Below are 15,918 nucleotides of genomic sequence, written 5' to 3'. Positions count from 1 at the left end.
CCTGCATCTGTGTCCTGAGAGTGACTGGGGCTGAGAGTAAAGAGAAGAGGGTCACTGCACTGGGAGATGACCCACCCTCCCCGGTCTAAGCACAGGCACTTGAGGAAGCTCTGGAACTATCCAGAAAACTTCCACTGTTCCTCCTTTCAGGAGAATCAGTCTTTGTAGCAAACCCTCAAAAGCTGTCTCATCATAGTCAGGTGAGCTGAGCCAGTTGAAAGTCTGATGTATTGATACTTTTTTAACCGTTTTTGGTCAACATGTGACTGTGAAGGCACCAGTTTCCATAGTTTTCACTGCTGTTTCTGTGCTGACTCCTGGGTCCTGATCTAGGTATGATCTAGGTATGCACCCCAACACCCAAATCAGGAGACTTACTCTTGTGATAATCCAGTACCCCAGTAGCTACCAGGTGCTGATTTTTAAAAAACATTAATTTATTTGGCTGCACCAGCTCTTGGTTGTGGCACGTGACCTCTCAGTTATGGCATGTGGGATCTAGTTTCCTGACCAGGGAGGGGTTGAAGCCAGGACCCCTGCATTGAGAGTGTGATGTCTTAGCCCCTGGACCACCAGAGGAGTCCCACCAGCTGCTGATTTTGATTCTAAGGCCCTGGGCCTCTGCTCAGTTCCAAGAGTCTGTTTCATTCTACAGCCAACACATTGATTAGATCAAAGAAGGACCCATCTGACATCTGTGGGAAGAATTCGCTCTCCAGTCTGACATTAGAATCATGAGCTAGAGCCACATGAGAGTTCCAAAATAAAATAATTAAATAAAGTACATGAACTAAAATACCATAAAAATAAAGTAAGAGTTCCCAAGTCTCAGTTTAGCATCTCTTAATAGGAGGAACCATCAGGAGACATCTCTATCTGTGTTGATGTAATTGGGTCCAAATATTGGAAATTCCTGGGCTTCCTGGGTAGTTCAGCTGGTAAAGAATCCACCTGCAATGCAGGAGACCCCAGTTTGATTCCTGGATCGGGAATATCTCCTGGAGGAGGGATAGGCTACCCACTTCAGTATTTGGGGCTTCCCTGGTGGCTCAGATGGTTAAGAATCCGCCTGCAGTGTGGGAGACCTGGGTTCAGTCACTGGGTTGGGAAGATCCCCTGGAGGAGGACATGGCAACCCACTCCAGTATTCTTGCCTGGAAAATCCCCATGGACAGAGGGGCCTGGAGGGCTACAGTCCATAGAGTTGCAAAGAGTCGGACACGACTAAGCGTAGCACGGCAACGTTAGAAATTCCCACGTAGGAACACTGCTGACTGTGAAGCTCTGGGCTGTCCAACAAATTCCTTGTAACCAACAGATGAGGAAATTGAGTGAAGCTGAGGGAGGTTGACTGGTCTAAGCTGATTTTTCAGAGCTGATTAATTTATTCTGGAGGAGATAGTTTCTTAAAGTACAATGGATCTCCAGATGGATACTAAGCAATCACTGATCCATCCTGTTCCAAGCAGTAAGAATGAATTGAGGTAATAAATATGACTTCTAGATATGCAGATCCATATTAGCATCCATCATGGGAAGGGGGAGTGGTATCATTTATATTCCCTGCTGTCTCAGTGGTAAAGAATCTGCCTGCCAATGCAGGAGACAGGAGACAAGAGTTCGATCCCTGGGTCAGGAAGATCCTCTGGAGAAGAGAATGGCAACCCACTTCAGTATTCCTGCCTGGGATATCCCATATTTCCTGCCTGGGAAATAGCCAGACAGAGGAGCCTGGCAGGCTACAGTCCATGGGGCTGCAGAGTCCGACAGGTCTTAGTGACTAAACAAACAACATGATACTTTTTATCAGAATAAGAATCAGGGCCCTTAATACTGTCATCCCCAGTATTTTCCTTAATTTCTACAGGTTCTCTCAATACATATTGCACTTATAAATACTGGGTATTCGGCGGGGGAGGGAAGCATTGCTTTTCATGGTCTCATGATTGTCTTTAGAACCCTAAAGGAAAGGAGGAAAGGAAAGTTTGTCGAACAGTCGTGTCAACTCTTTGTGACCCCATGGACTGTAGCCCACCAGATCCTCTGTCCATGAATTTTTCCAGGCAAGAGTACTGGAGTGGGTTGCCATTCCCTTCTCCAGGGGATCTTCCCTACCCAGGGATCAAACCCGGGTCTCCTGTATTGCAGGCAGATTCTTTACCAACTGAGTTACTAGGGAAGTCCCTTAGAACCCCAAAGGAGATAATTAATCAAAAGTGACCCCAAAATTTTAATGTAGCTCCCCAAAATGCCTAGCATACTACAAAGTTAGTACATTACACTCTTAGCATAATGTAGCTTAATACTTATTTTTCAAGTAGCAAAATACTGGCCTGCACTTCAAAGAACGCATGCATAAACATTGTGTATCACGCCTTTCATGTGCTTAAGCAACTCAGTGACAGAGTATCTTTTAAATCTTGTATATGTAAACAAGATGCTTAAATGTGTATTAAAATTCACTCTCTTTTTTTTTCAGAGGTGATTATGCAAATGCTTTGGCTCATTATGAGAAAGGAATAACAGGTGATAATAAGGTAACCTTGAATGAAGATATGCATAGTTATCTTAGAGTTTGTTGTTAGTTTCCTGTAAGAAATAATCTTATTTGCATTCTATTTGTTTAGTATGAAGCAGGTGAGCCTTTTTTTTTCAGTTTATTAACAACTTTGCAAGGACATAGTTAAATCATTTTAAAACACTTTGAACTCTTAAAAACTGACATTGACAATATTTTTATCTGTCGGAAAAAGCATTGTTTTCCATTGGACCCTAAATATGAGCTTTTTTTTGAGGTTGGGAGTAAAATTTGTATCCCTTTCCACTTACAGGCTAGCTATGATTTTCATAAAGCTTTTCGTTTCACTCTTAAAATGTTTCAGCAACTGCTTTAAAAGTGAATTCCCAGTCCATAAAGGTTTTTCTGCCATTTTATTACTCATGCTGTATCTTTTATGATTAACCTGGTAAGCATATACTTTACCCACCATTCCAGTCCATTCTCTTGTCCCAGACCATCCCAGAATTTAACTCAAGAAGCTAAATTTTGTGATAAAAATTTGAGCGACTTCACTTTCACTTTTCACTTTCATGCATTGGAGAAGGAAATGGCAACCCACTCCAGTGTTCTTGCTTGGAGAATCCCAGGGACGGGGAGCCTGGTGGGCTGCCGTCTTTGGGGTCGCACAGAGTTGGACACGACTGAAGCGACTTAGCAGCAGTAGCAGTAGCAGGTGATGTCAAGATTGAAAACCTTTTCATTTTCTGTTTTATATCTAGCCTTTTATTACAAAAGTGATAACAATGTCATTATAGTCAATTTGAAAAATCACCGAAGTCTGTTAACCTTACAAAGTGAGAGTTCAACATTCTCTCCTCCAAATATACTCCTTAATGATGATGACTACTGGTCATGATCTTATATATTTCCATCCAGAATCTCTTCTAAGCATATAGATATGTATACAATAGGGATTTTTACTAAAAATGAAATCATTCACTTCCATTCTCTCAGCAAAGATCAACTGAGAATCTGTTCTGTGAAAGAAAAACAGCATTTTGCCTCATGGTCTTTCCAAGTCAATACATATGAACGTTTTAATTTTTTAAGAGCTTCTAAACTGTCATTGCTTGGATGTACCATGGTTTTTGTCATCCACTCCCTTGTTGAATTCAAATAACTATAATTATAGTTAAGATAGTATTTCTTACTTAGTATTTCTGCAGGCTGTATTCTCACAAGTGGGATTTCTACGTCATAAAATGTGTGCTTTCAAATCTTTAGACTGCTAGATTGCTCTCCAAAAGAACTTATGGTAATTCATCCAGCTGTGTATGAAAGTGTTCATTTCCCCCATATTCTCTATACTACCAATCTCTACCAATTTTATCAGCATAAAAAAAAAAAAAGGGTATTTAATTTTATTTTTTGTGTGTTTGATTATTAGTGAAGCCAAGCGTGTTTTATTTATTTATTGGCCAATTGTATGTTTTTAAAATTAATATGAATTGCCTAATTATATCCTTTGCTCGTTTATCTCAGAGTTTTGACAATTTCTTTGTTTGGCTGCATCTATTTTCATTCATTCTTAACTGTGTTATTAAATACAGTCACCACTAGCCACATGGGGCCATTTAAGTTATTTAAAATTAAATAAAATGTAAAACTCAGATCCTCTGTCACAAATAAGTAAAGGTTTTATGTTTCATCATGCCTAGAAGAGAAATCTTTAATTTGATAAATGTTTTTTCTCTTAATTTTATTCGTAGCATAGCTATGTACCCAGTGTATTTCCTCTCACATAAAATTCTATACCAGGAAGACATACAAAGATGTGCAAGGTATTACGACAATGGTGCAGTAAAAATGTGGCCTTGAGCAGAAAAGATCTAGACTTCTGAAGAAAAGAATATGACTTTGTAACAGATGATTTAAAAAAAAAAAAAGATTCCGTATTATTTCAGAATCTTGAGATTTGCCAGCAAAGACTATTGAAAGTAAACCATAACATTTAGGCTCATTTTAGATTTAAATTGTTTGGCTAAAATACATCCTTTTTACAAGTGAACTTACTTAAAAGACAGAAAGAGACTCACAGAGAATGGACTTATGGTTGCCAGGGGAAAGACTGGGGGGACAGGATAGTTAGGGAGTTTGGGACAGACATGTACGCACTGCTATACTTAAAATGGATAACCAGCAGGAATCTCCTGTGTAGCACGTGGAACTCTGCCCAGTGTTATGTGGCAGCCTGGATGGGAGGGGGATTTGGGGGAGAATGGATACACGTATATGTGTGGCTGAGTCTCTTTGCTGTTCACCTGAAACTGTCACAACACTGTTACTCAGCTATATCCCGATACAAATAAAAAGCTTTTAAGAAATACAGAAAAATAAAATACATCATTTTAAGCTAGGGTGTGATTTGTTAGTTATTTGCCTTCTAATTTCAGGAACACGATGAGGTGTGCCTGGCTGGAGTGGCCCAGATGTCCATAAGAATGGGAGACATCCGCCGCGGGGTTAACCAAGCCCTCAAGCACCCCAGCAGGGTCCTTAAAAGAGACTGTGGAGCCATCCTGGAGAATATGAAGGTAGAGTTTCCCGGGAATACATATTTATGAAGTCTCATACACAATTAAACTAGTATTTTGATAATCTCATACTATTTTAGCAATTTTCAGAAGCAGCTCAACTGTATGAGAAAGGTCTCTACTATGACAAAGCAGCATCTGTGTACATCCGCTGTAAGAACTGGTAAGAATCTGCTGCAAAGTGTGTTCTGAGCAGCTGTGGAAATGAATGTGTGTAGATGCCCTCCCCTCTGGTTTTCTTGCTCGTCCTTCCAACTGTGCAGCTATTGCCTCTGTCTGGGCCTTCCCTCCATCACCTGTTTTTCTTTATAGATAGATTAGTTCATCTTAATAGTTCTGTATCCAAAGAACAGCACATTTTCTTGGTTTAATATGAGGAAATAACCGATCAGATAAATTACTAGAATAAAAAAGCCCTATTATCCACAGAGTCAATGAACTGGCCTTCATTTTCCCACAGAGGATGGGCTGGCTGGGTCGGGGGCCCGAGAAAAAGCAATTAAATCTTTTAACTGTAGGGGCCAAGATTTTTTTAAGATGATGATAACTGTTTCTTGAATCCTAAAAATTAACACCTGATTGTAGGAAGCTACTTTTGGAGCAAATGTAGCGCTGACATTATTCTCAACCTACGTTTCTAGGGCAAAAGTTGGTGAGCTTCTGCCTCATGTTTCTTCTCCAAAGATTCACTTGCAGTATGCCAAAGCTAAAGAAGCAGATGGAAGGTTTGTACAATGTCTCAAGTTTACACAAATCTAAAAGGATGTTTTATAAAGTAATTGTTGATATCGGCAACCTTCTAAGAAAGGCAAAAACAGAAAACATCTTTACCCTCACCTGGCTTGAAGTGCCAGGCTATTAAGTTTTCCCCATACTTTATATAGTTCATCCAGTCCTTTATGTATTTATATGTGGACTACAATCTCATTTTTATTTGAAGGTTAAATACTAGAAGTTGAAACTTTGATATAATTATGGCATGAAAATGAAATTAGGCAATAGTCATTTTATTAAGGAAGATAACTTACAAAGGCAAAGAAAAGTGAAGAAATGGGAATTTCATGGCTGCTCTGTTTAAGCTGAAAAACAGTATAACAGTATAACAATGGATTGTTGGTACTTTAAATAGACAAAGATTTTCTGGAACTTAATATAAGAAACTCAAATCCACTGGGAGGAAATGGGCTAAGACAAGGAGTGCCAGAGGAGGAAATACAGTTATGAAATTATATTTTATACAGATACGAAAAAGTTCCATCTCACTAATAGTAATTAAATTAAAGCAACAGCATATCATTTTAACTCATATTGGGAAAAGATGTATTTTAAACTAATAACCATATTGTCAGAAAGCACTTGTTATGCATGACTAATAGGACTGTAAATTTCTAAAGTCTTTAGAAGGTTATTTAGCAATATGTATTAAGAGATTTTTAAAGGTTACTTCCTTCTACTTTTAGAAAAGTAACCTTAAGAAAGAGATACACACTAAATGTCTTGTTAAAATGGAAAGAGCTAGAGAGCTCATGGAGACTGAACAAAAGTCTTGAGCTCCATCTAGAGGTCAATACACAATGATTTTATAGATTACTGTTAACTTGTATCTGTAATTGTGAAAAATTGCTGATTTTCTGTTTGCTAAAATAAGCCTGTATTACTGTTATAATCTTTCCTCTTTAACAAAACAGTAAAATATAAAAAATTGTATATATATGATTCAGATGAGAAAACACAGTTCATTATTGGTATTTTACTGTTAGTTTATCAAACCTGTAAAAACAGCATATTTTAGTGAAATGGTTCATGGTATTCTTTCTGATAAAAAAACAAAGAAGAGCAAGAAAAGTGAGCAATCACCATCAATTAAAAAAACAAACAAACAGTATCCCAAGCATTAATTGACATTTTTCTCCCAAATGTGACAAGGTTGAGAAAGTTTGTTTGAACTAAGTATCTCTTATAGATACAAAGAAGCTGTTGTGGCTTATGAGAATGCAAAACAGTGGAACAGTGTGATCCGCATCTACCTGGACCACCTCAACAATCCAGAAAAGGCTGTCAGCATCGTCAGAGAGACCCAGTCCCTGGAAGGAGCCAAGTTGGTAGCCAGGTAATGTAATGCGTTATTTTTGGACTTCCAAAAACTAGCCTTTAAAGAAAACCCCCACTTCCCCTTGTCAAAAAAATCATTTCAAATGGAATATTTATTCTTTCTTTTCAAAATTATATCTTCTAAGTGTTTAAATTAAAAGGCTGTTTGTTAGGGTCAACATACGCGAGTATGTTTACCAAATGTAAACATATGGTGTAGAACTACAGTTTACCCAGTATGTTTTTACTTTGGAATGGTTTCTCGGGCTTGAAAAAGATTTTATTTTGTGAATGACAGACTTCTTTTAAATGAGTCAAGCTAATTAAAGTACTCTTTGCTTTAGATTTTTTCTACAGCTCGGTGACTACGGGTCTGCCATCCAGTTTCTTGTTATATCCAAGTGCAATAATGAAGCTTTCACACTGGCTCAGCAACACAACAAAATGGAAATCTATGCAGACATTATTGGTAAATATCATTGTTTTCCCCAATTTCTCTTAAAGATTTTATCTGGTCTAATAATCAGACTGGCTACATCCGCACGCATGTGCACACACACCATTTGTACACAGGCACACACACCATTCCATTTGTACACAGACACATACAACTATATGTTACTTGTCAGGTTTCAAGATCCCTACTGTCACCTTCAAGGTGAGATGGAATCGTAAGACCACTTTGAAAAATTAAGGTGTTTCAGGTGACTTCCATGGAAGGCCAGATTTCCCAAATTCTCCTACCGATCACCCAGTGGTAAAGGAAGGTTCCAAAACGAAAGTAATAGGAAATGCAGAGTGACTTTTGAAAAAGTAATTGTGTTCATCAAATTTAAAAATTGAGTTGTAAATTAAGCATATAGGATGTGGTTTTTAAAGATTTTGAAAGTCCGAAAGAAAATTTTATATTCTGAGAATACCGGCTTACAGGTTATCTTCCCCTGTTTGTAATTATTCTTAGAACTTACTGAAATAACTTTCAGATTTTTCACTTCATGGGCCATATTTAACATTATTTGTGGTGTGATTTTTCTCTTTTTTTTTTACTGTGGTAAAATATACAAAACATAAACTTACCATTTTAATAGTTTTTAAGTGCACAGTTTGGTTGCATGAAGTACATTCACATTGTTGTACAACCATCACCACATCTGTCTCCAGAACTTTTTCACCATCCTAAACTCTACCCATTAAACAATGGCTCCCATTCCCTCACCTCCCAGCCTCGTAACACTGTCCTATTCTCAGTCTCTATGAATTTGACTATTCATGGGACCTTATATAAGTGGAATTATAATATTTGTCCTTTTATGTTATTTCATGTTTTAAAATTCAGAAAATGACCATAAGAAATGATGGTGGGATTCATAAGAAAAATTTTTTTCAGTCTTTAAGGGAAATGATAGGTAAAAGCATCTTGTAATATCTTCAGAAGTCATTCAGATAATTGGAAATATAAAGAGTTAAAAAAAGAAAGTACAGATAAAAGTCACATTATGATTATAAATGTTTAACATGGCTGATGACATTTCTGTCCTAACATTACAAGTCATCATTGCACTAAAGCATTTAAGTTTTTCTAATTTCATAAGGATGTGGCTTATCCGATACACACACACAAATACACACTCTAATCCCCAAACATAACACACACTTTCCTTCATCTTTCTTTACTCTCTTCTTTTATAAACTCTAAATCTGGCTTGGTCTGGAGACAAGGGCTGTTCATACTCTGGTGCCCTACTGGGCCTCCAACTCCCGTGAGTAAATGTGAAATGAATGTAAACAATGAATTGGAACTCCAGCAGCTTTGGGGTCTTCTGTGCTTAATATGTTTAAGCCTCAAACTGAAAGAACAACAGTAAAAAAGGAAAAACAGTAATTATCTTTAATAGCATCTATTATCCACTTGAGTATCATCTTCCCTGTCTGACAAATACACACAGACTATTGTTTAGACCAGGCATTGGAGAAACCGAGAAAGGAGATGGATTGCATGTGCATTATGGTTAACTTGGCTCCCAATTGTTTTGAAACCCTAGGGAAATCCTGGATTGTTCCTGTTGTTTTAGGAAGTGAGATTGAAACTTTTAAAGAAAGATAAAAGTCTCTAAGGGTAATGTCAAACCATAACCTAGCTTCTCACAAAGCCTCCTAGCTTCCTCTCCTGATTGCTGTTTAGAGAGAAAAGAAGGTGGAACGGTTGATCTGTGAGGTTATTATGGTGAATGTGTTTTGTGATGAAAAAGACACTGATAATAATATTTGCTGTTAAGGGATTTTAATTGCCTCTTTTTAGATCACCTGTTTTTAGATCTTGTTTTTGAATTAGCAATAAGAAGTAAACAGCTTATGCTCAGATATTTTACTCAATGAATTTCTGATTTCTGTTGTAGGTTCTGAAGATACCACTAATGAGGACTATCAAAGCATAGCCTTATATTTTGAAGGAGAGAAAAGACATTTTCAGGCTGGAAAATTCTTCTTGCTGTGTGGCCAGTATTCACGAGTGAGTATTTGCGAAGAAAACATACTTTGGACTCCACAGGAATGATTAGGGGAAATGTGTTAAAATATAGTATTCTCCTAGACACCCAGCTTTGAAATCTGAAAGTCAACCTTGACATCTTCCACTCTGTCCCACACGCAGTCACCTCTTTCACAGCTGCCTTCGTAACCTCTCTCACAGCTGCCTTCATAACCTCTCTCACAGCTCTCTCTCTTTTTTGTTCTTACCACCGTCCACATAATCCAGACCTGGGTCACCTCACTTTAGATTGTTCCCTATTTTCCTTGTTTTTACCTTCTCTCTCTATAAATCTTTCTTCGTTTTGTTCCCCAAATGGTACTGACTTTGACTGCCAAAGAGCACCTAAAGCAGAGTTGCGGCGTTTAAGCAAGGGACGTAAAGAAGTGAAGCTGTGGGGTAAGGCTTGCTTAGTGAGTGAAGGGCCGGGACTGCTGGATGGCACCTCGTATGAAGGAAATGGCGGCTACTCACCCTCAAAAATGTGTTGCCATTCAGCAGTTTGGGCCTACTAGTTTCAGATCATAGGATTTTTCATAAACATAAGTCTGGGTCAGCGTTAAAATATAGGCCCGGATATTTGTATAACATCTCTCTGACAAAAGAAACAAGTCTGTGTGTGAACTTGGCCTTCAGGCCACCAATTTGCTGTTCTGGCCCTTTAGTTCTTGAGTCTAAATTCCTTCGCTGGATTTTCCACGATTGATCAACCAGCCTGAACCTTGCAGAGTGGCATCTAGCTTTTTCCAGTGAAGAGTCCTGCTCTCCCACTGCTGCTGCTGCTGAGTCACTTAAGTCGTGTCTGACTCTGTGCAGCCCCATAGACAGCAGCCCACCAGCATGCCCCGTCCTTGGGATTCTCCAGGCAAGAACACTGGAGTGGGTTGCCATTTCCTTCTTCAATGCATGAAAGTGAAAAGTCAAAGTGAAGTCGCTCAGTCGTGTCCAACCCTCAGCGACCCCATGGACTACAGCCTTCCAGGCTCCTCCATCCATGGGATTTTCCAGGCAAGAGTACTGGAGTGGGGTGCCATTGCCTTCTCCAACTATTCCACTAGCCTTTCCCATGCTTGTTCTCCACTGGGCTCCTCTCTGCCCTCTTCCCCACCTACCACAGACCTTTTCATCTTCATGTCCTTTTCCTCTGTGATACCTTCAAGAACATCCTTTCTTCCTCACACCAGCCATAAAACCAACTGGCAATACTGTTCATTTGTCAATTTAGTACTGACTTGCGCACACTGCTATATTTAAAATTTTTAAATAGATAACCAACAAGGACATACTGTGTATAAAATTGGAAAGAAAATACTGCCCATTTGTCTCTGAAGCCTTCATAGCCATAAACGTCATCATAGTTGTGGTGGTATGGTGTTTAGGAATTAGACAACTGTGGTTTGAAATAATTGGTTTTGGGGATTTCCCTGGTGATCCAGTGGTTAAGACTTCACCTTCCATTGCAGAGGGCGTGGGTTGGAAACCTGATCAGGAAGCTAAGATCCATGCCTTGCGGCCAAAAACCAAAACATGGGGGGAAAAAAGAGAAACAGAAACAGTGTAACAAATTCAGTGAAGACTTTAGAAGTGGTTCACATAAAAAAAAAGAAAAAAACTTAAAAAAAAGATTGGCTCTTTGTATTATCATCACATCACATAGATCCCCCCAGTGAAACTATAGGTGATACAAAAAGACAAGCTGCAGAATCCCCTTAACTGGTATCTTCCTTAGCATCTAGCACAGCCTTATATTCAGAGCAGCAGATCGTCAGTAAATGATTTGTTGAATGAATCAATGAAAATAATTGCATCTTCCTATCTAAAGAGGGCACATTTTTCATTCTTATTTCATTCAAAATCAGAACTAGAGTCTTCAGACTGGATCCTTCTACTTTTTAAACTACACTCAGCCTTTTAAGTATGTGTTATATGACCCAACATGGTGCAAGCTCCTGGTTGAGATGAAGATACTTTCACAAACTACGATTACTATGTGTGTGTGAAAGCTTTGTGTTTCCTGTTGTGAAAGCAGTCTGAAATTTTTTAATTGTTATACAATTCTCCTTTCAGGCACTTAAACACTTCCTGAAATGTCCAAGCTCAGAAGATAATGCAGCAATAGAAATGGCCATTGAGACTGTAAGTAAATTCTGTAATGAAATTTTCAAGAATGCTAACTTTTTAAAAACTTTTTGAAGAAATTTCCAAACATTTACAAAAGTAGACCTAATGGTATAACAAATTCCCAGGTACCCATCATCTCATTTCAACAGCTAACACATGGCCCATCATATTTTATTCCTACCCCCACCCTCTTTCCCTGTATTATTTTAAAGCAAATCACAAATATCACAAAAATCACAAATACCATTTCACTTGTGAATACAAAAATTATCTCTGAAAGATAAAAACATTTCAATTTTCTTTTAGATGTAATTTGCATCCAGTAAAATGCAAAAATCTTAAATATACAATTCAGTTAGTTTTCTCAAATATGTACACCTGTGTAACCCCCACCTAGCTCAAGCTCCCCAGAAGGCCTGCTCGTGCTGCCTCCCAATCAGTGCTCCCCAACAAGAAAGAAAAGAAATGTTAGTAGATCAGTCATGTCCGACTCTTTGCGACCCCATGGAGCCCGCCAGGCTCCTCTGTCCATGGGATTCTCCAGGCAAGAACACTGGAGTGGGTTGCCATTCCCTTCTCCATGGGATCTTCCAGACCCAGGGATCGAACCAGAGTCTCCCACATTGCAGGCAGATTCTTTGCCATCTGAGCCACCAGGGACGTCCTTGCCTCCCAACAAGGGTAACCACAGTTCAGACTTCCATTGTTATAGTTTTGCATGTTTATGAATTTCATGTAAAAATCATACATACAATCTTTTTTTTTTTTGGCTGCTCTGTGTCTTCAGTACTACATGGGCTTTTTGTTAGTTGTAATGATTGGGAGCTGCTCAGAGTTGTGGTGCGCGGGCTTCTCATTGCAGTGGCTTCTTTTGTTGCACAACACGGTCTCTAGGGCATGCAGGCTTCAGCGGTTGCCGCTCCTGGGCTCTAGAAGAGCACAGGCTCAATAGTTGTGGTGCATGGGCTTAGTTGCTCCACTGCAGATGGGATCTTTCCAGACTGGAGATCAAACCTGTGTCTCCTGCATTGAGGCAGATTCTTTACTACTGAGCCATCAGGGAAGCCCATATGTTTCCTTCGTATCCAGTTTCTTTTAGTCAATAGTAAGTCTACAAAGGCAGCTGTGTTACCACGTGTGTCAACAGTTCATTCCTACTCATTGCTGTGTAGTATTCCACCATGTGACTATCACAGTTTCTTTACCCACTATTCTATTTAGATTGTCTCAGTTTGGGCGTATTATGAATTAAGTTGCCATAATACTGTTCATCTCTTTGTGTGGACATAAGCACGCAGTTTTATTGGGTAGGTATGCAGGAATAGAATTATTAGCTTATGGAATACATATATATATCTTCAGCAATAGTTGTTTGGTCACCCTGTTGTGGCTGACTCTTTGTGACCCCATGGACTGCAGCACGCGAGGCTTCCCTGTCCTTCACTATCTCCTGGAGTTTGCTCAAACTTATGTCCATTGAGTCAGTGATGCCATCCAGCCATCTCATCCTCTGTCTCCCCCTTCCCCTGCCCTCAGTCTTTTCCAGAATCAGGGTCTTCTCAAGTAAGGCAGCTCTTCGCACCAGGTGGCCAGAGTATTGGAGCTTCAGCATCAGGCCTTCAATGAACACTCAAGGCTGACTTCCTTTAGGATGGACTGGTTGGATCTCCTTGCTATCCAAGGGACTTACAAGAGTCTTTTCTAACACCGCAGTTCAAATTCTTTGGCACTCAGCCTTCTTTATAGTCCCACTCTCACAGCTGTACATGACTAATGGAAAAACCATAGCTTTGACTATACAGACCTTTGTCGCCAAAGTGACATCTCTGCTTTTTAATACACTGTCTAGGTTTGTCATAGCCTTTCTTCCAAGCAGCAAGTGTCTTTTAATTTCATGGCGGCAGTCAGCAATAGTAGGTACTGCCAAACACTTTTTTCATACTAGGGGTACCAGTTTCACTCTACCGACGATGTGAAAGAATGTAGTTGCGCCTCATCTTCACCAGCACTCATCTGTTTCATTGCTACTATGCTGACAGATAAGTAGTGGTATCTCATTATGGTCTTAATTTCATTTTTCTAAAGAATAATCATATTGCGCATTTTTTTCAAGTTTGTTGGCTATTTGAATGTCCTATCTTAAAAAGTTCTATTCAGATCTTTTTTTCTAATTTTTAATGGTATCATCTCTCTCTTATTGGTTTGTACAATTGTATTATATATTCTGGATACGAATCTTTTCATCAGATAGAAGCATTGTTGTAACACGTATTGATATATTATCCCTCTTAAGGGCAGGATAATGTCTCACTGAATGCTGTATACCTTGTCTTTATTCACCAGTGGTTACACGTTTGGGTTGCTTCCTCTTGGGGTCTATTATGAATGATGCTGCTGTGACCATTTGTGTACAAGGTTTTATGTGGACATGTGTTTTCATTTCTCTGGGAATATACCTAATAGTAGAATTGCTAGGCCATTCGTTAAGTCTACATTTAACATTTTGAGGAACTGCCAACTGTTTCCCAAAGCAGCTACACCATTTTACATCCCAGCAACAATGTATTAAGTTCCAGTTTCTCCAACAATAATTTCTTGATATTATCAAACATGTAGCTAGAGTTCAAATTTCCCCAATGTTGCATGAGTGCCTTTCAGTTGGTTATTTCACATCATATCCAAACAGGGTCCTTGCCTTGCAGTCAGTTTACATGGATGGGCCTTAAATCTCTTCTATCAAAAGATTGTTCTTCCCCCATCTCCCTTTCTCCCTCCTTCTGGCTCCTTTTCTCTTTTCTTCCTCTTCTTCCTCCTTCCTCCTTCTTTCTTCTCACTTCTGCTTTGTTCCCCCTCTCCCCTCTCTCTTTACCCCCTTGTCATTTATTTGTTAAGAAAATGGGTTATTTGTGCTGAGGAATTCCTGACATTTAGATTTAGCTGATTGTATCCTTGTGGTATAATTTGTTTCTCTACCTCCTGCACCTCCAACTAACTAGGTATTTAATCTAGGTATTTCATTAGATTAGATTTTTTTTTTTTTTGAAACACTACTTCATAGATGATGCCATAGACTTCTTTTTTTTTTTTTTTTTGCATTTTTTTAAAATTTTATTTTATTTTTAAACTTTACAATATTGATTGGTTCTGCCATATATAGAAATGAATCTGCCACAGGCATACATGTGTTCCCCATCCTGAACCCTCCTCCCTCCTCCCTCCCCATACCATCCCTCTGGGTCGTCCCAGTGCACCAGCCCCAAGCATCCAGTATCGTGCATCGAACCTGGACTGGTGACTCGTTTCATATATGATATTATACATATTTCAACGCCATTCTCCCAAATCATCCCATCCTCTCCCTCTCCCACAGAGTCCAAAAGACTGTTCTATACATCAGTGTCTCTTTTGCTGTCTCGTATACAGGGTTGTCGTTACCATCTTTCTAAATTCCATATATATGTGTTAGTATACTGTATTGGTGTTTTTCTTTCTGGCTTACTTCACTCTGTATAATAGGCTCCAGTTTCATCCACCTCATTAGAACTGATTCAAATGTATTCTTTTTAATGGCTAAGTAATACTCCATTGTGTATATGTACCACAGCTTTCTTATCCATTCATCTGCTGATGGGCATCTAGGTTGCTTCCATGTCCTGGCTATTATAAACAGTGCTGTGATGAACAGTGAAAAAAATGTATTTATTTATGTCTTTGGGTGCACCAGGTCTTCGTTGCAGCACACAGAGTCTTTTCCAGTTGTGGCACACAAACTCTTTGTTGTGGCGTGTGGGATCTAGTTCCCTGACCAGGAATCCAGCTGGGCCCCCTGCATTGAGAGCCTGGAGTTAAGACTCCAGGGAAGTCCCAATGCCATGTGCTTGTTATATCATCACATTAGCAGGCCCAAGTCTTAGTTCAGGCTAGTGTAACAAAATACCACAGACCAAGTGGCTTAAACACAGACATTTATCTCTCACTCAGTCCTGGAGGCTGAGAAGCCTAAGATCAAGGGACCTACTTATTTAATTCCTGCTGAGGGCTCTCTGTCTGGCTTGTAGACTCCAAAAAGAATCTTAGATATCCCT

General features: G+C 39.2%; 1 protein-coding gene across 4 annotated transcripts in view; it reads left to right on the top strand.

The window, feature by feature from the left end:
* WDR19 (WD repeat domain 19) overlaps positions 1 to 15,918 on the top strand; it is a 78,665-nt gene that overhangs the window by 42,523 nt on the left and 20,224 nt on the right. For all 4 annotated transcript variants that reach the window (XM_086406080.1, XM_086406078.1, XM_086406081.1 and 1 more), the window contains 8 exons: positions 2,480 to 2,537; positions 4,954 to 5,094; positions 5,175 to 5,257; positions 5,736 to 5,819; positions 7,058 to 7,204; positions 7,530 to 7,654; positions 9,582 to 9,694; positions 11,780 to 11,848. In XM_086406080.1, the coding sequence (XP_086262206.1) occupies positions 2,480 to 2,537; positions 4,954 to 5,094; positions 5,175 to 5,257; positions 5,736 to 5,819; positions 7,058 to 7,204; positions 7,530 to 7,654; positions 9,582 to 9,694; positions 11,780 to 11,848 (820 nt within the window). The remainder of the gene's footprint in view (positions 1 to 2,479; positions 2,538 to 4,953; positions 5,095 to 5,174; positions 5,258 to 5,735; positions 5,820 to 7,057; positions 7,205 to 7,529; positions 7,655 to 9,581; positions 9,695 to 11,779; positions 11,849 to 15,918) is intronic.

The sequence above is a fragment of the Bos grunniens genome, chromosome 6 (genome assembly GCF_055505025.1).
Source record: "Bos grunniens cultivar Pamir isolate PY7600 chromosome 6, Bosgru_T2T1.0, whole genome shotgun sequence".
In the NCBI taxonomy this organism is placed as follows: domain Eukaryota; kingdom Metazoa; phylum Chordata; class Mammalia; order Artiodactyla; family Bovidae; genus Bos; species Bos grunniens.
The sequence above is the reverse complement of the archived record's forward strand: the minus strand, read 5'-3'. Positions and strand labels throughout refer to the sequence as shown.